Source organism: Eucyclogobius newberryi, unplaced genomic scaffold (genome assembly GCF_026437365.1).
Source record: "Eucyclogobius newberryi isolate DKJ021-1_F unplaced genomic scaffold, fEucNew1.0.hap1 SCAF_21, whole genome shotgun sequence".
NCBI lineage: Eukaryota > Metazoa > Chordata > Actinopteri > Gobiiformes > Gobiidae > Eucyclogobius > Eucyclogobius newberryi.
Window position 1 is genome coordinate 24,739,965 of NW_027315846.1, and position 21,584 is coordinate 24,761,548.

Below are 21,584 nucleotides of genomic sequence, written 5' to 3' on the forward strand. Positions count from 1 at the left end.
TGTTTCCACCCCCAAAGCATGATGTCTCCACTCCCAAAGCATGATGTTTCCACCTCCAAAGCATGATGTTTCCACCTCCAAAGCATGATGTTTCCACCTCCAAAGCATGATGTTTCCACCTCCAAAGCATGATGTTTCCACCCCCAAAGTATGATGTTTCCACCTCCAAAGCATGATGTTTCTACCCCCAAAGCATGATGTTTCCACCCCCAAAGCATGATGTTTCCACCCCCAAAGCATGATGTTTCCACCTCCAAAGCATGATATTTCCACCTCCAAAGCATGATGTTTCCACCTCCAAAGCATGATGTCTCCACTCCCAAAGCATGATGTTTCCACCTCCAAAGCATGATGTTTCCACCTCCAAAGCATGATGTTTCCACCTCCAAAGCATGATGTTTCCACCCCCAAAGTATGATGTTTCCACCTCCAAAGCATGATGTTTCCACCCCCAAAGCATGATGTTTCCACCTCCAAAGCATGATGTTTCCACCTCCAAAGCATGATGTTTCCACCTCCAAAGCATGATGTTTCCACCTCCAAAGCATGATGTTTCCACCTCCAAAGCATGATGTTTCCACCTCCAAAGCATGATGTTTCCACCCCCAAAGCATGATGTTTCCACCTCCAAAGCATGATGTTTCCACCTCCAAAGCATGATGTTTCCACCTCCAAAGCATGATGTTTCCACCTCCAAAGCATGATGTTTCCACCTCCAAAGCATGATGTTTCCACCCCCAAAGTATGATGTTTCCACCTCCAAAGCATGATGTTTCTACCCCCAAAGCATGATGTTTCCACCCCCAAAGCATGATGTTTCCACCCCCAAAGCATGATGTTTCCACCTCCAAAGCATGATGTTTCCACCTCCAAAGCATGATGTTTCCACCTCCAAAGCATGATGTTTCCACCTCCAAAGCATGATGTTTCCACCTCCAAAGCATGATGTTTCTACCTCCAAAGCATGAAGTTTCAACCTCCAAAGCATGATGTCTCCACTCCCAAAGCATGATGTCTCCACCCCCAAAGCATGATGTTTCCACCCCCAAAGCATGATGTTTCCACCTCCAAAGCATGATGTTTCCACCTCCAAAGCATGATGTTTCCACCTCCAAAGCATGATGTTTCCACCTCCAAAGCATGATGTTTCCACCCCCAAAGCATGATGTTTCCACCTCCAAAGCATGATGTTTCTACCCCCAAAGCATGATGTTTCCACCTCCAAAGCATGATGTTTCCACCTCCAAAGCATGATGTTTCCACCTCCAAAGCATGATGTTTCCACCTCCAAAGCATGATGTTTCCACCTCCAAAGCATGATGTTTCCACCTCCAAAGCATGATGTTTCTACCTCCAAAGCATGAAGTTTCAACCTCCAAAGCATGATGTCTCCACTCCCAAAGCATGATGTCTCCACCCCCAAAGCATGATGTTTCCACCTCCAAAGCATGATGTTTCCACCTCCAAAGCATGATGTTTCCACCTCCAAAGCATGATGTTTCCACCTCCAAAGCATGATGTTTCCACCCCCAAAGCATGATGTTTCCACCTCCAAAGCATGATGTTTCCACCCCCAAAGCATGATGTTTCCACCTCCAAAGCATGATGTTTCTACCCCCAAAGCATGATGTTTCCACCTCCAAAGCATGATGTTTCCACCTCCAAAGCATGATGTTTCCACCTCCAAAGCATGATGTTTCCACCTCCAAAGCATGATGTTTCCACCTCCAAAGCATGATGTTTCCACCTCCAAAGCATGATGTTTCCACCTCCATGCTTCTCCATGCTTCACCGTGGATGGTGTTCTTGGGATGGTCCTCATCCTTCTTCTTCCTCCACAGTGAACAGTGAGAATTTAAACCACACTGTTCTGTTTTGGTCTCATCTGACCACGACTTGCTCCGTTGACTCCTCTGAATCATCCAGTTGGTCATTGGCAAACTTCAGACAGGCCATGTGCTGATTTAAGCAGAGGAACCTTCTGTGCGATGCATGATTTTAGACCATGACGTGAACTGTGGTCCCAGCTCTCTTCAGGTCATTAACCAGTGTAATTCTGGGCTGATTCTTCACTTTTCTTATCATCATTGAGACCCTACGAGGTGAAATCTTGCATGGGGCCCCAGTCCGAGGGAGACTGACAGTCATCTTAAGCCTCTTCCATTTTCTAACAATTGCCCCGTAGCCCTTTCCTGCCTCGTGGAGCTCTACAGTTTAGTCTTTGGTGTTTCTTGTCCATGGCAGTAGTTGGAGTCTGACTGATTATGTGGTGGACATGTGTCTTTATGCAGCTAACGATCTCAAACAGGCGCTACTCATTTAGATTCATAAGTAGAGAAGAGGTGGACCTTTTAAAGGCAGACTAACAGGTCTGTGAGAGCCAGAACTCATGCTGATTGGCTGATGTACAAATACTTATTTGCAGCAATAACATACAAATAATGTGATTTCCAGATTGATTTGATTTTTTTTGATTGTGTCTCTCACAGTGGAAATGCAATGAAAATGTCAGACCCCTTCATAATTTCAAGTAGGAGAACTTGCAAAATGTGTGTCCAAATACTTTCCTCATAGTACATATTTTGGTATATGTATACATGTATAGAGCGAGAGAGAACATTTGGTAGTACTTCATTGATTGACTGAGTGTAGACAGTAGGTGGACAAAGAAACACATGTGTTTGTGTTAAAAGAAGAATTGTATGAACAGAACAGAACAGACGGATCACTTGCTCATATATATTTATTTTCCTATATTCTTTAGACAGCTCATAGTTGTCCACTGTAAATACCTGAGGACAGTGCATGGGGAAGGTCCCGCATCTGCATATGACAACATGTGAAAATCTGACCACATCATGAGGCACAGCTCCGCCCACAGCTCCGCCCACATGAGTCAGCCCTGCTCCTGCACAGACTCCTCAGATCCCAGACTCCAGCCCGGGCCATCAGTGCAGCACATCACAGTTTGACAAACATGACACAAACAATACAGGGAGTTATGGCAAATTAGGTCCTGATTGTTCAATCTAATTTTATTTGAGTCTTTTTGGCACAAACGCTTTCCCAGCTGTCATTTTCTAATCAGGTTTAGCCGACACACAAGCCTGGGGCAGGGGAGAGAGGAGCATTATGGGGCTTTTTGGATTAGGACTGTCCTGAGCAGCTTTTCCACTCCAAGTGTGGTCCTATGAGCTCCGCCACACGACTGCAGCGGTGTTCTCCTGCTGTGTTCTCCTGCAGCGTTCTCCTGCAGCGTTCTCCTGCAGCGTTCTCCTGCAGGGCACCGAGCTGAGACAGACTTTCATCCTCTCCTCTTGAGGAAAGGTCAGTCAGCACACACAGGACAGGCCTACTGCCCTGCAGCCCAGCCATGAGCCACTGACGGGACACACCAGAATTCATGACATTCCCTTTATATTCACTACTTCATGTAAATGGACAAAACTTGACTGACCTAAGGAAAATGTGTAAATATATATGATTCTAATGTACAGAGGACAGCTGTACTATGGCTCTGCTCCATTCTAGAACATAATCCAACTCACAAAAACAAATGGCAACAGTAACAAATACAACAGTTTCAGTACAAGTCCTAGAGTAAAAATAAAAATATTCATATGAAATGCATCAACATAAATGTATAATTATACAAAAGGGAAAAATGTGGCAAACTGATGACAATTTAAAAGAATGTGCAATGTACATTACATTATATTCAGTACAAATGCATGGCTGCCCTTCTGAGCAATAGCACTCACATCTCAAGCTTTTTGCCTTCTCTCTTTTTAAGACTTGTCAGCAGCTTGAACAGCCGTAAGAAATCTTTGGATTATGTAAAATAAAAGTGTCTGGTCCCACTGGGGTTCCTTTTAGGCGTGGAACAAACAGACAGATTTAACCAAACCATAAGAGCACATACATGTCACTGCCCTCATCATATGGAGGTTTGGAAACTAAAATATATACGTTTTGAACTCAAAACTCTATGAAAACTCTTATGAAAACATACATGGACCATACTAAAACATACATTTATGCTCGTCTTTTCGTATAAAATCACTTCCTATTAATAGTTTTGTTTGATTTTCCAATCCAAAATACCATCACTGCTCCAACCCTTTCCATGAGTCGTGATAAGTGCTAATGAAGTTGAAATGAAAGCTAAAGTTTACTTGATCTTCTCATCCAGCGCTTTAGCCTTCCAGTATCTATGGCACGACATCTCCAGCAGCTCCACGCCCCCCACTAACCTCTGCTGGAGCACGTAGACCCCCACCATGACCAAGAGGAACCAGCGGAACGGCGCCCACAACCACAAGCCTGCGAAACAAAACGCAATATAGCCGGTCCAGTAGATGAGCGACGCGGCTTTGATCAGCGTGACCCGTAATTCGCTTTTGCAGGGCGGTACCAGCGACGCCCCTTCCCTGTCGAAGGCCCGGGGTTGGCCCATGTAAAAGTCCCGTAGGCGGGCTTCCTTCTCCGTCCAGCGGTCCTGGCACCAGGTCTCCAGCTCGGGGGTGGAGCGGGGCAGGGAGGAGACCGGGTAGCGCTGCACGTGGAAGTAGATCTCTCTGGGGAACAGGCCCAGGATCAGGTGGCGTTCTGTTTGGGGGATGTTCTTTGGGTAGGCTACAGTGATGTCGTGCACCGCATCCAAATTGTCACCTACAAAAGGACAGGGAGTAGGGTTAGAGTACTATTACCTGAAGAACATTATATTTGTTTTGGGGCCTCTCTTATTTATCTCTGTATCTTTCTATAGCTCTGATGCTAATGTGCATTTTAAGCTGGTGGTGATTTTAAGACGTGGTTCATGAATACAAATACCTAAACCACACATAGAAAAGTAAAAAAGCCAAAAATTGCTTGGAAAATATGTTTTTAATCCCAATAAGTCTCTCCTGGTTAAATAAAAGTTGAATAAAAATACATTAAAAATAAGTTTTACTGTGGGTGAATCCTGCCTTCCCTGTACTTAGTTGGGATTATTTGAAAAAGTAACAGTTCGAGTGACATATGTCAAGTTTAGTTACATTTTAAGTTTATTTACATGTCACTACAAAGAGGCTTATCAGTTCTGCAGTTTTTTGAAGTAAATGTATCAGCTTCTATTACCGAGCTGTTTTAGCTCAATATTGCGGTTTACAATGAACAAAATGTATTTATGTTGTAATCTAGCGCGTCTCCTTTAAGTAACACCATTGCCGTGTCAAATTAAATGATATAAATGATAACGAGCCACACCAAAACTAAGCGCTGGTCTTAATGACAGAGTGGTGGTCAGTCCGAGCCTTAAACCTACACCTTCCTGCTGTAATAAGCTCCCTGGGTGCAGCGCATCCATCAGCACGTTGTTCCTCGTGTGCCGGTGTTACCGCAGTGTCCTACCCAGAGGTGAGGGGCACATCGTGGGGACGGGGTGTCACCTGTGCGGGCCCGATTCTGTGGAGCTCAGCTAAACATGCGCTGGAATACACGGCATGGATTACAGGTCAGGAGGAGGAGCCATGTGCGGGACACTGCGCTGTGGTCACTGAATGGGATGTGGGCGGGGCTAAATACCTCGTCATTTTGCGATGCAATGTGTGTTGTCAATAAAATGCCAAACTTGTTTAAAGGAATAGGCTTTATGTTTTTTTGTCTTATAAGATGTAACACTACAAGACATGAGGGACTTAAGACCGAACACTGACACATTGTGCCACAGTCGCTCATGACTACGACCAAAGTTTGTCTCAGCACACACTTTCCCAACAAGGACAATAAAGAGAACATTCCCTCAACATCAGGCTCTAGGCTCCGAGTGAGAGGGTCATCAGGTGTACTGTTAGCTCAGGCTAGTGCTACATGTGAGCACAACAGTTTTTAGTGACAGATTTGTTCTGTTTTATATAAAACAGCTCATCTTTGGTCGTACAGCGATTCTAAGTTTATTCTTTGTCCCTGTTTCACTGTGAGACCTACGTCCCACAATCTCCCCACGATAGGAACTCTTTCATCACAGATGACTTAAATCATGCAGTGGACAATCAGCTTTAGACAGCAGTCATTTTGAACACAAAATCATTTCTACAACTTACAATGTGTTCTCATACATTGATCATGATCATTCTAAAACTAATCAAGAGAGGTCAGGTTAATGTGTTTTTTTGTTTCAATACTAGTTTTAGTATCGATGCTAACCCTACTGTATGCTAATCATCTTTATTTAACATGAATCAATACATTGAATCAGAAGAATCTACAACAACAATCTATGGTACAACAAGTTCTGTTCCAGAGAAGTAGATAGTGATGGCAGTGACATCATGGCTGCTTTGGTGCATCTGCCAGGAGCTCTGTGCCTCCGGGAGGAAGAGAGAGAGAGAGAAGGGAGATGAAAGAAGAGAGGGGAAAAGGTGAGGAGAGAGAGGAGGGAAGCAGATCTCTGGAGAGGAGCCAGAATGAGCTCACAGAGACCCAGGCGTCCCGGTCTGACTGGGGCATGACGCGTGTCCCAGGAGACTTACACCCATAATGAAACCCCAGGAGACAGTGGCATCAGGGTGAAGCCGGGTTTAGTCCTCAATAATAGTGCAACATGGACATACTAAATCCTTCATGAATAAATGATGAACGGTCCAGCGCTACACTTTTATTACCCACGTCACATAATGGACATCACATTTTGAACTAAGCGTGTGAGGTTTGGGTTTGGTAATAAAAGGTTTCCATGTTTGGCCCTTGATAAATGATGCATGTTGAATTATAAACTGTCAGTGTTATATTTATTTAGGGCTGTAAGGCTTTGTATACGACTGCAACATGACTGTTTAGTGTGCAATATTCAAATAAGTCAGTAGATATTAACAAAAAAGTATGTTCAGGCCTTAATGTATTAGTCCAAAATAAAACATGATTGAACAAAGCCAAAAATAAACTACTTAAAGATGAAATCAAAGTTAGTATAAACTGAATAACAAAAAACATGAACAAAATCAGCATTTTTTCGCTGAAACTGAAGGTTATTGGTCCTTCGTGTGGCAATAATGATACTTTATATATACTTTAATATATTGTGCAGCCCTTACATCACAGACATGTATTGATGTTGATATTGCAAAGTCCAGTCCATATGTTTTGGCATCATATCAAAGATTGAAACTTGCCTCTCCGGAGCATGCCCACGATGTGCGTGAAGCCGGTGGTCCGCGGGTGGAGCACGTACTCAAACTTGGGCAGGTTGTTGTGCTCGGCAAACGCGTCACTCTTGGCTTTTGTCTTCTCTTCATAAACAAACAAAAAACATGATCATTTTAAATATAGTAGCACAATATGTGACTAAATATTCAACAAAGGTCTCAGTGAAGGTGAGGTCAGCAGATCATGTGTCAGGGCAGTTTCATGATAAACGCGGGTCATTTCAGACACAGGGGGAACAGGTTTGTAGGATTTTAAAATTTGGACTTTATTTGGTGTATTTCTACCTGTCGTACATATACAATATAGTTTAGGAGTAATCGAGTAAGTATTTGTGGAGAAAACGTTGAAAAATGTGCAGAAAATGACAGGAAGTGACATCACATTACGGACACTCCAGTCAAAGTTTATGCCGAATTTACACAAATAAAAAACTTTAATTTCAATATCAACTCAACAAAATAAAAGTGCTCTCTATACTTTTATTTGTCAAATTAAAAAAAGTGACATTAGATGAGTTTTGACCCAGTGTTTGCTGGGTAATTTCTTATCAATTACAAACAGGAAGTGAAAATATAAACCTAAAAAATGTGCTATTCTGGGATAGAATGTTTATAATTTTTTAGCATATTTCAAAATCTATGTATCTGTTGAACCGCACAAGCTAGTTGGTTTAAGTCTTCAAATTTGATGTTAAAAATTGAGCTTGAAAATAAAAAAAAAAGGTTTAAAAATAGCTCACAAGCCAACAATAATGAATTTTCTGCGCTCCTGTTGAACCATCTATGAAACTGTGCAGACTGTCCACATATAGGGGGCTAACGAGAGCGAACAGACTCATAATTAGTGCAGCACATGAGCAGGCGATTGGCCGGTGGAGTCGTGAGCCCCTCGTCTCACTCGCAGCATGAACCAGCAGCTCCTCCAGGCTGAGCTCCTCTTTCTGTTTGGCTTAGTAGTAATCTGACAGCGCTCTGGATACTTCCTGCATCTGCGTACGAGGAGGCAGCTGGGACTTTACTCATGCCTCATCACAATAGTTTGCATAACCGCGCCAGTTATGTCGAACTGCTTATGAGAACATGAGTCTTAAAGGCGACAAAGTCAACTTGGACCGTGTTGAGGAGATTTGGTTAATCCAAAACATAACCAGGGATAGATTTTAATGTACGTGTGTTTAAGTTTGTTTTGTTAATACAACTTTTCTGGTTTTATGGAATGCACTTTTTGATCCGCCTCTCAGAGTCCAGTTGGGATGGCTTAAAGGTGCAGGTATGGTTCACTTAAAGAGGACACTGGAAACACGTCCCAGTCCAAAGAAAGCAGTGGAAACCAGCCTCTAGCGTCAGGGTAAAGCCCTGGCGCCGCTCACCCGTCAGGTCGGTGCCTTCAGGAAACAGCAGCAGCTGGAGGGGCTCTCTGATGTCACAGAAGTAGTGGAGCATGTTCTCCAAGTGGACCCTGTCCTCTTCCCACCGCCGATGGATGAACACGAAGCACGCCACCTGCATGGCCCAACCTGCACACACAAGACTCAACTGAAACAACGGAGCCACTCAAAACATCAGAAGGGTTTAAAAGCCTTAATCACCACATGGACCAGTGAGATGCTGGTGACAATGACACTGGCAACACATGCTTTATAATGGCTGCTCCTGATGATCATTTCCCCCTGAGCTTGACCTTTGTAACTCATCCAGATCCCTCTGTCCAGACAGCACCTGCAGCTAAAGCTCTCCCACATGATCCCTACATATTATTTTAGAGGTGATGTTTTAAAAACAAATCAGTTCTACAAAAAGAGTAAGGATGGATTTACAAGCATTAAATCATTTTGTGTGTAACTCTTGTAACTTAATAATAATATTATTAATATGTAATATTTTAACATGCTGCCATGTGACGTCTCCTGTCACATTCACATAAGAAACGCCATGTACAGTAATATAGTTCAGCCCAGCATTGTATATTTCTATTTGTATACGTTTCTCAGAAAAGTAGGAGTTTACAAAAAAATATTAAATGTGATTTTTTTCATGTCATGGTTTCAGGACGCTTTGGATCACAGCATTACAGCATTAGACTTCTGCAACATGTGAACACTCTATGCCAACACTTTTATTAGAAAGCTAAAACCTCATACAAGGCATAGAGCGTGTTGAATGTAGGAAGAAGTAAAACATGATTTAGAACGTAATTTAAGTCGATTACACATCAAGCACCCATGTAACAGTATATATTTATAATAATAGTAGTAGAAGAAGACGTTTTGTAATGTGTAACACGCATGTATAACGCACCTCGTTTTTAGACTACAACAAACAGACCTCCACAGCCTCCTCTACTGACCTATGAGAAACACAGAACATGACCATTACCCACCAAACCCTGGCACGGCCTTGAGCCCGGCCTTGAGGCAGATCTTCTCCAGGCGCAGGTAGCTGTAGCGGAGCAGGCAGCACCACAGGAACATCCAGTCCAGGCGCGTGCGGTGGTTCATGATGATCACGCTCCTCTCCCCGGGAACAAAGCCGTCTCCTGTGATCACCACCTTCACCCCGAACACAAGCTCCAGCAGCGCCTACGGCACACGCGGGCGCACACGTGCTTCATGTCATGGTACAGAACGCTCAAAACACATCATTAATCATAGACGACACGCGATCAATATAACTGAATGAAAAGGTTCTTCTATTTCAGTGTTTATCAGTCTGAAGTTAAATTTTACAGACTTTCCTCGGAAAAATCACGGAACTCACATCCAAATAAGGCATCAGACCATATTGTAGTATTAAACACACTGTTATTTGGAGTTTAAAATTTTAAAAAAGTCATAGTGTTTGTAATTTTTTGAGACTAGAGGTGGAAGACATGTATAAAAATGTATATATATATTGCAGTTGTTTTGGAGATACGCAACATTTAAATAGACTATCAAAAAATGACCACAAAAAGTGTATAAAGTGACATTTCTGCACTTTTGTGGTTAAGTCCACGGCCCATTCATGTTTACCAAGACATTTACAGACACATTTGACCAATAATCGAATCAATTTTGGCTTAAAAGCACAATTTCACATATCAATTCTGATAAATGATAAATGGTCAATACATAACTTCAGATTTTGACCGTACATACATGTTTGCAGCAGATAATCATGATTTAATTTAGGATCCAAATAATTCTGATGATGATGTAGTTTTTTTAAATAATTGAACAGTCCTACATTAATATTTACTCATTCCTGGAGCAGGTTTTAAATGTTTTAAACATCTCAAACGTGTACCCACCACAGGGAGAGTGAGCCACGTGGCCACTATGCGGTCAGTGATCCAGCGGTACCAGGCAGGAGACAGCAGCATGAGGGGCAGGAAGGGCCCCAACATGTAGATGCTCCCGAAAAAACTGCCCAAAAACAGGGTGATGATGAAGTACAGGCCCCTCACCGACACGGCCATCTGCAACACAAACACGTCCAACATGAAGATGAACAGTCGTGGTACGGCGGGTGTATCATGTCTGATTTCCTTATATACGATAGGGATTATGATTGACATTTAGGTTTGTTCTGATTGGTCGGCTGGCGCTAACTCCGCCGTAGCCACTTTAGCATATCGAGTTATCTTATTTTTTACCACAGCCACGTGTTATATCTCTTTAAAAGCTTTGCTCCTGCACTATAGTCTCATGGATTATTAATGAATCATAGCATCACCAGCACCACTTAGCGGCGTTAGCTGCTATCACAAAATGGAAAAAGTACATTCACTCAAGATAAATGTACAATAGAAGTTTTGTGGTATAAAGTCCATGGAGATTCTTTATCTACATCTGAAATGTTCCACGGTACCGCAATAAACGTTTCCAGCTTTTACTCATTATAAGGGTTTTGATTGCTAAAAGTAACTTAAAAATGATACTGTGTGAGAAGCGGTCACATCTCCACAGATCTGACCTGTAACTTTGACCCTCCAGCAGAAAAGTTAAATAGTGTACTTTTAAATCATGACCGCACCTTTTGCCAGTTGAATTTCCTTGTCAAATCAATGTATACGTTTTAAGTACATTATGTTATCCACATTATATGCAAATAACTATGACTTTTACTTCAAAAACAAGAATGAATGTTCATTAAAAAAGGCAAAATACTGTATGTATAAATGAATTGACTATTTAAACTTGGGTCTGGTCTTTGTGTATCTGCGTCTCTTCTCCCGTCCACTGTGAGGCGCTGTGGTCAGGACTGCAGCGAGTGTCCGATCACATTGCTACGCGATTAGCCGCTCTGGCACCACTCGCACGACTTATTCCGCACTATTATCGACAATAAACCGGTGGCGAGTCATATTTCTCCCGTATAACCGTGGAAAGACCAAACAGACACTGGAGGAATGTAAATACGGGGTTCACTCTGGCAGATCGCTCAAACACCGACGCTAACTCAGGGCTAGTGGATGGGAGTTATGAACAGAATGGGAAGAATGCGCGTGGCAGTACAGTCATGCCACAACAAAAGTAATATATGAGAACAAATGATCAACGGGGGAACGTTCCTCTCCGTTTCCAAAGATAAACACTGGGAACATGCTTCGCGCTTGCTTTTCCTACTCGGAAAGTCGCGTCCATGGCAAAGCAGATTGCTGCTTGTTGTTCAAAGGTCCATAGGTGCAGATTAATATGGTCCTAATGTCTTAAGTGAGCTGTACCGCTCTATTTAAGTGAGCCAAAGTGGGGCTGAGGGAGAGGCGTGGCTTGGAGATGATTGGATAAGAGAGAACGCGGAAGTAAACAGATGTAAACAGCAATGAATCTCACCAAATGCCGACTTGATCTTGTGATAAATGTTGTATTTCATGCGATTGCAACTTTATTTGTTGAAATGACAAATTGAATAAAACAATACTAGCACCCGGTTAGCATAATCCGTTTCCTGTTTAGCGACGCACACAATCAAAACACAATGTATTAAGATAAGATAAGATAAGATAATCCTTTATTGTCCACACATGGGGAAATTTCATTGATACAACGCAGCAGATACATGAAGAGAAGCTAAAACGCGGTGTAGAGGTGCAGGGAAGCGAAATAAAAAAGAAAAGGCTGTGGATAAACCAAGAGTAGAATCTGGTTTCTCACAGCCACACAAACTTGCAATTACATCTTTTTGTGAATTGCTGAGATCGGCTTATGATTAAAAAGCATAAGTCAGGTACAATTTAGACTTCATTTATTAAGCTGCTCACATAGTTATTTTGGCCATATCGAGATTCTAAATTAATGCATCCGTCTGCTCAAACACCAACACTTTCCCCACCACTGGAAGTTTTAAAAGTAGTAGTTTCCTTTATTTACTTCCTAAAGCGATAGAAAAATACAAAGTGTACATGATCTGGCTCCAAAACAATCATGATAAGAACTTTTCCTCCTATGTAGGTCTGGGTGGGTATAAATGATCTGGTGGAGGGTCTGCCACCTGCTTCTCTTCACGGAGATGTTAGTGCTTTGCCTCCAGCGTTCCACAGTACGGCTTTAAACTTGTACATCTCCGTGGAGACAAACAGGAAGTGTCTACGGGTTAGTGGTCAATTTGTATAAGACAACTATACTTCATATTTAATACTATAAAGCAGAAAGAAACACTATTACAAAAAAACTATCACTTATAAAAATAAATTGATTTGATTTGATGATTTGATTTGACTTATAATCCATTCTACGCAGTTCTATTTCTATATTTATGTGGGAAAACAAGACCATAAGCGCAGATGCTGTGCTACACTGTCCGGCATACTTTTCAGAGCTCATCATCGCATTAATAATCATTACACAATCCAGACGTCCCCGGGGACCCAAGTATGTCTAGGCCAAACATGAGTCTGTGAGGAGAGAGATCATTCCACTGTATTATGCAGGTTCTTCCTAAGTGCAGGTCAAAGGGCAAACTCTGCATTTGCAAAGACGTCATGCGACAGAACCGAACGTTACCGTCTGTTTAATGTCCGACTGTTACTTACATTTCACATGAACACAGCCCTCGCTTTGAAAACATGTCATGCAAAGGCCAAAGAAATATTTACTGGAGAATAGAGATGTCACGATATCAAATGTCACTGTTACTGTCACAATGTATTATTACACTTTATATCAAATGTGTGTTATTCACGTTAACATACGTTGTCATCACAAAAAGGAGCAGAGAAGAAAAAACATCTTATAAACATCTGCCCCTTTCTTAAAATATCATACAACAAAAAACACATTTTGTTTCCACAACTGGTTTTACATTTTAAATACACCATTTTCTTTTTCTTTTTTAAAATATTATTATTTAATTCTTATGATTTGATTGCTATTGCTTTAAATTGTTTCTTAAAGATATAGACATGAGTTGATGTTTTCAAATGATATTCCAGTTTAAGGATTATGACAAAATAAATGCGAAATCCTTAATTTTCTTTGATTCTAATAAATTACAGTTCCATTAATGCTTAACAAGCTTTATGAAATCAAACTTTCAGAATGCAAAAATAAAGTGACATCCTGCCACATAAAACGCACTATACATTTGAGGTCCAGATTGAATAGAAGTTACATTTGCTTCTAAAATAGTCACGATTATTCATTTTTAGTTCTTAGGATTATATTGTGACCTGAATAAACACGGTTATTGATTCTCCGGTTCATCTTGACATCCTCACAGTCAACAGGTGGATGTAGCAACACAAATGTACCATATCATTTACAATATCAACTGTTAAGTGGCTAAAAATAGTGTTGATACAAGTGTGTAGCCAAAATATCACTAAAGTTAGAGTGCTGCTACTTTAAAATATTATTAGGGGTAGTTTTTGTGCTAGCTAGTGCTCAATAAGACTAGAGAAACATTCAGTTATAATCTGACTGAGCTACTACTAGTTAACATATTTGACCTGGTATATCTGTACTTTTACTCAAGTCATGTATAAGGCAGTACTTTGACAAAGTCTGGTTATATCTACAAATACAAAAAAGCCAACTTTACCTCAACAACAATCGGGGCAATGCCTAATCCAAATGTGAGATGAACAGAGGTAATGCTACAAGCTAAAGCAGCCCCAAAAACTGCTCCATCTGAACAAGTAAAGTAAACTAACAATGCACACACACAAACTCACCTTTCCTTATGTAAACTTGAGGTAGAAAGTAGAGTAAACTATCTCCACACGCCACATTGCGACATCGCAGCAGGAGGACTAGCAGCAGCGGCTAGCCTGTTAGCATGTGGCAGCTAGCATCTTGTAAGCAAAACATCGACTTTGTTTCGGGTTGTTTAGGACTGACAGTTGTTGGCACCGAGTCGGAACCAAACGGAACATGGGTTGAAGTTGTAGCTGAGTAATAACACGCTTGGTTCGTGCTGATAGAGCGATGTTGTGGGTGATGCAGGTGGAGCAGTGTTGTTGTTGTGAGGCTGAAGCGCGACCTCTCAACTCTTCAACCCTCACCTGCGCGTGCGCGGGCCGGCCGACAGGGGGCAGTGCTGCTGGGAGCCACAACTTTGTTTTCACGTTTTAACTTTTTCCCTACTTATTATTATTATTATTATCATATTGTGCTTTACTTTTTAAATAGTTTCTCTGTGTCATAAGCAACTTTTTTTTCTCCAAAGAATAAAAAAAGCATAATAAATTGTTCACACAACTTTTTATTTTTTCCATTTTTATGCCACCGGTCCTGATCTGTCCAGGTTTGCACTGGTTTGGATGTTTTCCTCACAGAGCATCATCACAGAAGTTTGTTTTATTTTTGTTAGCTCCACATTAGCGCCACTTTTAGCACAGCTCTAACGTCCACAAAACCACCTCTTTTCTTTCTTCCACGTGTTTCCCCAAACCACATGTCTCTTTCCTCGCTCAGACCTCTGGCTCAAGTTTGTAAAGTTTAGCACTCGTTCCAGCAGCACAGCAGCACTGAGCAGCGCAGGGAAGGGGCCGCAAAGCGCTGTGGGACTCGGATTTCTAGTGATAAAAACGCTATATATCTATCGGAAATTAATCAATATAAATTCACGTTTTGCGCACCTGATTAAGACGTCTGGGACATATGTTTGACGCCCGTGGTTTGGACTAATAAATATCTCTTGACTCTCTTTCCATTATAAGCCAGTGAAAAGCCACAGAACCTTTTTTCCCCCAAACGTGACAGAACAAGTATGGGTCCGGCTTCCCCACCACTCTGCATTGATGGCAATGCTAGCAGAAGTGAACTCTTTACTCTATATTTTCCCTCCATGTGGCTAAAGTCAGTGTTAGGTTTGGGAACATGTCATTTGCTTAAGGTTAGGGCTTTGGGTCAGGTTTGATAACCAGGGCTTTGCAGAACTGCAGATATACATGTGGCTGCCCTGCCCTGTTAGTGGGTAAAACAAATATGATCATCAATCATTTTGTCGTTTTAATTGGGTGGTTGGGTCTCTTGGACAGATTAAAATTCAGTGTGACATAAGGTGAACAGATTAGTTTTAGGTGAGCTTTGAATGTTCCTATTTTTATTTATCTTATAACCAACCGCTTGCATAACTTACTTACTTGAGAGAATGTTCTTGTTAAATGATATAAGTTCATATTTTTTTTAAACCTTTTTCCATTGGATTTTATAAACAATAGGCTAAGATCACATAGTCCTATTAAACTATTCAATTTGAGGTCATCTGATTTCCCAAAACCAGAAGACAACGTGTCCAACCTGTTTGTGGTGTGTTTGTTACACCTGGAGCTGGAAAAGCGTGAGTCAAAACTGGACTGTTCAGTGCCATTCTGCATGACATACAGTTAAAGCAATGCCACTAATGACAAGCTGCGTCAGCATTTACATCAATACTCTTAAATCACGTGTCATGTGACGTTCCATCCAGGAAGGGGAATGTGCAAACTCACCACAGGACAGTCCCACAATCTCTGGAAATCAAATCTGAAACCTCGTGAGGTGAGTAATAAGTAACCATGCAACCTGCAAACCTTGAAAAATGTTGATTTTATTTATTAAACCCATTTTCACAAGTACAGTACCTCACCAAAATGAATATCCTATTGTTTATCATATCCTAACTCTAACTCTAACTCTAACTCTAACTCTAACTCTAACTCTAACTCTAACTCTACAACTTGTATACATAGACCTACATCTTTATAAAGTGCACTATGTAACATTTCTGGTTGAGGGTATGTCAATAGGGTGTCTCCAGGAGGTTATTTTCTTTCCACAGTGTGACATCAAATTTAATTAACGAAGATACAGGTCAGATCTGTGGAGAGAAGACCTCGTTTTCACACTTCTGATCTGAGAGCGGTGCATTTGGACCAGTCTGAACACAACATCCACAGTCCAGACTTTGGGTAGAGACAGATCACTGGAGCAAGCAATGGATTTATTCAAATGTATTATTATTATTTTTCATATCAAGATTCAGAGGACAGCAAACGTGTGTTTCAGCAGATAAAGTGTGCAATCATTTTCACACCGTAGAAAAGTATGACACTCAAAGATCCATCCAAAAGACCTTGTTTAGTCGCCGTTAAGGCATCGGGCGAAGTCTCAGGTGCATCTTGTCCTGGCTTAGTCCTTGTTCAGGTTCTGATTTAGCCCTGGTTTGTGTACATATATATATATATATATATATATATATATATATATATATATATATATATATATATATATATATATATTATGTCTACCCTCCTGATCTCTGGCCAGGTGACCTCAGCCCTCAGTGATGTCTTTGGGCCCCGGCTGCGTTGCGAGCGTGTGAGGCGACCGCGATAGAGTCTGACGGACAAAAGCGCTCACCCCAACTTTTCCATGAGCTGCTGGGTAAGGCATGCACTCTATCTGAGAGTCACTGCAGCATTATCAGTACTAACTTTCTAAGGGTCAACGCATCACTTCAGAAGGACGGGGAACGAGGAGAGGGGGGGGGGCAATGGAAAAATCGTACGCTTTCAAAGTCTATTTTTACATTTTGGTGCTAACTCGCCTCTAAAAAGGGAAAAGTCCGTTGGTCTGTGTGATTAAACGCACTTGGCCAACGTGATTTATTTAGCCATTCGATCAGTTCTAATTATAGTCTTCTTTGAGAATTTGAAATATCCGAAGCTTGTGGAAAGACTGGCTTCGTTTATAAGGCGAAAGATAACCGTGGCTCACGATGTGTTGGTGAAGAGACAGAGGTGAGAACATGTGCACCAGAGAAGACCTAAAACTATTCAATATATGGAAGTGTTAAAGGTGCACTATACGCTGGATTTGCATGATTCAGCTTGATTTTGTGCGAGAAAAATGCATGTACCGGTATTTGTTTCATTTACACGCAAAAATTAACCTTACGACTCAAGCAGATAAAAGTTACATAGTGCATCTTTAACTCTTTCATGTGATAAATAGTTTTCAGTCTTCTACTCTTCTACGTTTGGTGATTGTTGGTGGTCGCAGGGGCCAAAGTGGCAGCCTTACTTCGGTCAGTCTACCCCAGGGCAGCTGTGTCTACATGAATAATGAATAATGAAAATGAAAAATGAACTCATATGAATGTCCAACAAAGTGCGTTATAAATCCATATCATATTTTACTATTATTAAAAAATATGCTTTAATTTGACTAAAGGTTTTTTGAAATGATTACTCTACTTTTAGTTAACAGAATCTCAAACAAATCTATTTTTAACATTTTTTTTTTTTTTTCAATATTTAGTGCAGGACCTCAGAGCTAATAAAACTAAATGCTACAGAATGCACATAACTGTCCAAAAACACTCAAGTCCGCCCAGTTACTCTTCCCTGATTTAATGATGGCTTATAAAACAATGATAAATGCAGTGGAGAATTGGCCTTACATAACATCTGCTGCGAGAGCCGGAGAGGCCTTTTTGGGCATTGTACTGTGTTTCTGTGCGCTGGTTTATTTTGAGTCTGTTGATAGCACTTCCATGGGTTTGGTACATTCTTCCATTAAGAGGACTTGTTTGCGGGCCCGGGTCAAAGGCAGGGCACGGGTGATTTAGCTGCTCTTCTGTTTCTACAGCGAGGACGCGCACCTGCAGTCTGTAGTTCAGACCTAAGTGGAATGCATTCCTCCTTTACTGTACCACAAAGATTCTAGGATGTGGGAGCGAACCATAAAACATCTATTTATAGCTGTGGAAGACAGTGTCTATTTGAACAGGGCTGTTGTGTTGACATGTGAGCGGGGATTTCAAACACTCAAAGTTTTAATGTCACAAGAAATAGGCTTTGATGATATGAAGATATGATTTTATGAATATTCGGATTTGCCAAGGTCAGCGTTGGAAATAACGATTGTCGTCCATGTTGTTTGATCTGAATTTGTCTTGCCCGAAGAGTGAAATATAGCAAAAGTAGCTCTTAGGGTTAAAATGAGACTGCTTTGTGCTGAAACATCTCATTTTTTTCACAAAGAATAGGATCAGGATAGTGAAGAATAAGGTTGGACCACTGCAAAATATTTAAAATGAATTAGTTATGTTTTTTTGAGTTGCTACAGATATGGTAGAGTGCCTTTAAAGGTGCAGTGTCAGCATGTGCCAGTGAAGTTATAACTGAAATGTTCCGCAGTGTGACATTAAACCTGACTTTCTTCAGTTCAGTTCAAATACATGCATTCATTTCTTACTGTGACTGGATTCGCCTAAAGTCCTTGGCTTGTCTCCATGGAAATATACAAGTTTAATGCCAACAAAGTGGAATATTCTTGAAAAAACAATAACAGCTCCATGGTGACACCAGAAAGTGAAACAGTATTATTGTTCTACCTGCTTAATAAAGGTCAACTGTTTATTTCCCTTTGTAGCAAACCTAAAAAGTATTAGTTATGTGAGTTGTACATGTTTATGTCACTGCAAAATACTCAAAATACATTTGAATAGTATTTAGAAGTATAACGTGACATCTAAAATAATAACTCAATTCCCAAATGTATTATTCTAACGTGCCAATCACTATAATCTGATAGTAGGTAATAGATCGCAATAAGAGTCTAAACTAGGACTAAATCAGAAGAAAATTGACTAATTCTGGCCCTGGTTTAAACCCCATTCGTTTTCCTGGTTTAGCCCAGGTCTAGTCCAGGTTTAGTCCAGGTTTAGTCCAGGTTTAGTCCAGGTTTAGCCCTGGTCTAGCCCAGGTTTAGTCCAGGTTTAGTCCAGGTTTTAGTCCAGTTTTAGTTCAGGTTTTAGTCCAGATTTAGTCCAGATTTAGTCCAGGTCTAGTCCAGGTTTAGTTCAGGTTTAGTCCAGGTTTAGTCCAGGTTTAGTTCAGGTTTAGTCCAGGTTTAGTCCAGGTTTAGTTCAGGTTTAGTCCAGGTTTAGTTCAGGTTTAGTCCAGGTTTAGTCCAGGTTTAGTCCTGGTTTAGTCCAGGTTTAGTCCAGGTTTAGTCCAGGTTTAGTCCAGGTTTAGTCCAGGTTTAGTTCAGGTTTAGTCCAGGTTTAGTCCAGGTTTAGTCCAGGTTTAGTCCAGGTTTAGTTCAGGTTTAGTCCAGGTTTAGTTCAGGTTTAGTCCAGGTTTAGTCCAGGTTTAGTTCAGGTTTAGTCCAGGTTTAGTTCAGGTTTAGTCCAGGTTTAGTCCAGGTTTAGTCCAGGTTTAGTCCAGGTTTAGCCCTGGTCTAGCCCAGGTTTAGTCCAGGTTTAGTCCAGGTTTTAGTCCAGTTTTAGTTCAGGTTTTAGTCCAGATTTAGTCCAGATTTAGTCCAGGTCTAGTCCAGGTTTAGTTCAGGTTTAGTCCAGGTTTAGTCCAGGTTTAGTTCAGGTTTAGTCCAGGTTTAGTCCAGGTTTAGTTCAGGTTTAGTCCAGGTTTAGTTCAGGTTTAGTCCAGGTTTAGTCCAGGTTTAGTCCTGGTTTAGTCCAGGTTTAGTCCAGGTTTAGTTCAGGTTTAGTCCAGGTTTAGTCCAGGTTTAGTCCAGGTTTAGTCCAGGTTTAGTTCAGGTTTAGTCCAGGTTTAGTTCAGGTTTAGTCCAGGTTTAGTCCAGGTTTAGTTCAGGTTTAGTTCAGGTTTAGTCCTGATGTTGTGAGTGTGCAAATGAGAAACCAGAAGGCCGGATTAAAAAAAGGTCTAAACCAGGACCAGACCAGGACTCTCTCACTAATACTAAACTAGGACAAATCTGCTTTTCGGGTTCACATTGTTTACCTGCCGTTGTAATAAAACTCTTCCATGAACTAATTCAAAGAGGATTATTGTTCTCCAGATTTAATTCATATAATGATTTGTACCTCAACAACTATTTGGAACAATCTAGAATGTACTATGGAGCTCAGACAGTTCAATAACATCATGTATCTAGAACTGCTTCAGACGACTTCTATGTAGTATTCTGGTATTACATGCTTTGCTATGACAAACTTTATATTTTAGTTGTGTTTATTTTTCAGGGTTGCCATAGCAAACTAACGAGAAGTTCTTCAGTTTTTTGCTGCGTACTGACTGTAGCAGGAATGTCTTGCTGAAGGACACGTACAAAAATACCGTTTGTATGTAGCACGTGATATGGAACACGACAAGTATTGCATTAATAATAACGCTCATTATTTTCCGTCTTTCCATTGGTGGAAATTCACAGCGATTTACAACTGTAACGTGCAACTCTTCGTGGGTCTCAGCTTCCTAAAGTTAAAGAACATGCAACATTTTGTTTGTTTTAAATAATGTTATATCATTCTAAAACCCATAGAAAGATAATATATAGACTAGAGTGTGACCCCAGATGTATTATTCAAGTATCACATTTTGCAATTTGCTTATTTTTAGTATTGGTATAATTGATCAAACGCGTGTAAATGTTTGATCTACGCAAACACCTTGATGAAAGTAAGAGTATGTGCAATTCAGATGGATTGGGTTCTTATTCGGCTTATTTAAGATTATTGTTTAATATTTGTATTGACATGATGTTGTGGGCAAGGCAAGTTTATTTATGGAGCACAATTCAAAGTGTGTCACACAACAAGAAGAAAAGGGATTAAAATCACAAAGACACGTCAGAAATGACAAAACAATTAAAGATCTAAACGAGAAGAGTGCAAAGAAAATCCTTTTAGTCATATGCACAGCTCAACAAAACTGTTTTTAACTTAGATTTGAACGTTGCCCATGTTAACTCCTGACTCTGACACCAGCAGGAGGCCGGTCCATGTTTAGTCCTGACTCTGGGCACCAGCAGGAGGCCGGTCCATGTTTAGTCCTGACTCTGACACCAGCAGGAGGCCGGTCCATGTTTAGTCCTGACTCTGGCACCAGCAGGAGGCCGGTCCATGTTTAGTCCTGACTCTGACACCAGCAGGAGGCCGGTCCATGTTTAGTCCTGACTCTGGCACCAGCAGGAGGCCGATCCATGTTTAGTCCTGACTCTGGCA

The 21,584-nt window shown here is 41.1% G+C and overlaps 1 protein-coding gene across 1 annotated transcript; it reads right to left on the minus strand.

Annotated features, from left to right (window-relative positions):
- Positions 1-2,729: 2,729 nt before the first annotated feature.
- lclat1 (lysocardiolipin acyltransferase 1) lies at positions 2,730-14,660 on the minus strand. Its single transcript, XM_072457858.1, has 6 exons — positions 14,341-14,660; positions 10,477-10,644; positions 9,568-9,766; positions 8,558-8,704; positions 7,155-7,271; positions 2,730-4,671 (listed from the first exon to the last, which is right to left on the minus strand). Exons 2-6 carry the CDS (start codon positions 10,642-10,644, stop codon positions 4,172-4,174), a joined length of 1,131 nt encoding a protein of 376 aa, XP_072313959.1. The 5' UTR covers positions 14,341-14,660; the 3' UTR covers positions 2,730-4,171.
- Positions 14,661-21,584: the final 6,924 nt, after the last annotated feature.

Bases quoted from the DNA above. Each gene is read 5' to 3' on its own strand.
- lclat1 (XM_072457858.1), bottom strand. From the start codon at position 10,644: ATGGCCGTGTCGGTGAGGGGCCTGTACTTCATCATCACCCTGTTTTTG. The intron at 9,767-10,476 runs GTGGGTACACGT...CGTGTGCCGTAG, and splicing joins CGTGGCTCACTCTCCCTGTG to GCGCTGCTGGAGCTTGTGTT. The intron at 8,705-9,567 runs GTGGGTAATGGT...TTGTGTGTGCAG, and splicing joins CAAGGCCGTGCCAGGGTTTG to GTTGGGCCATGCAGGTGGCG.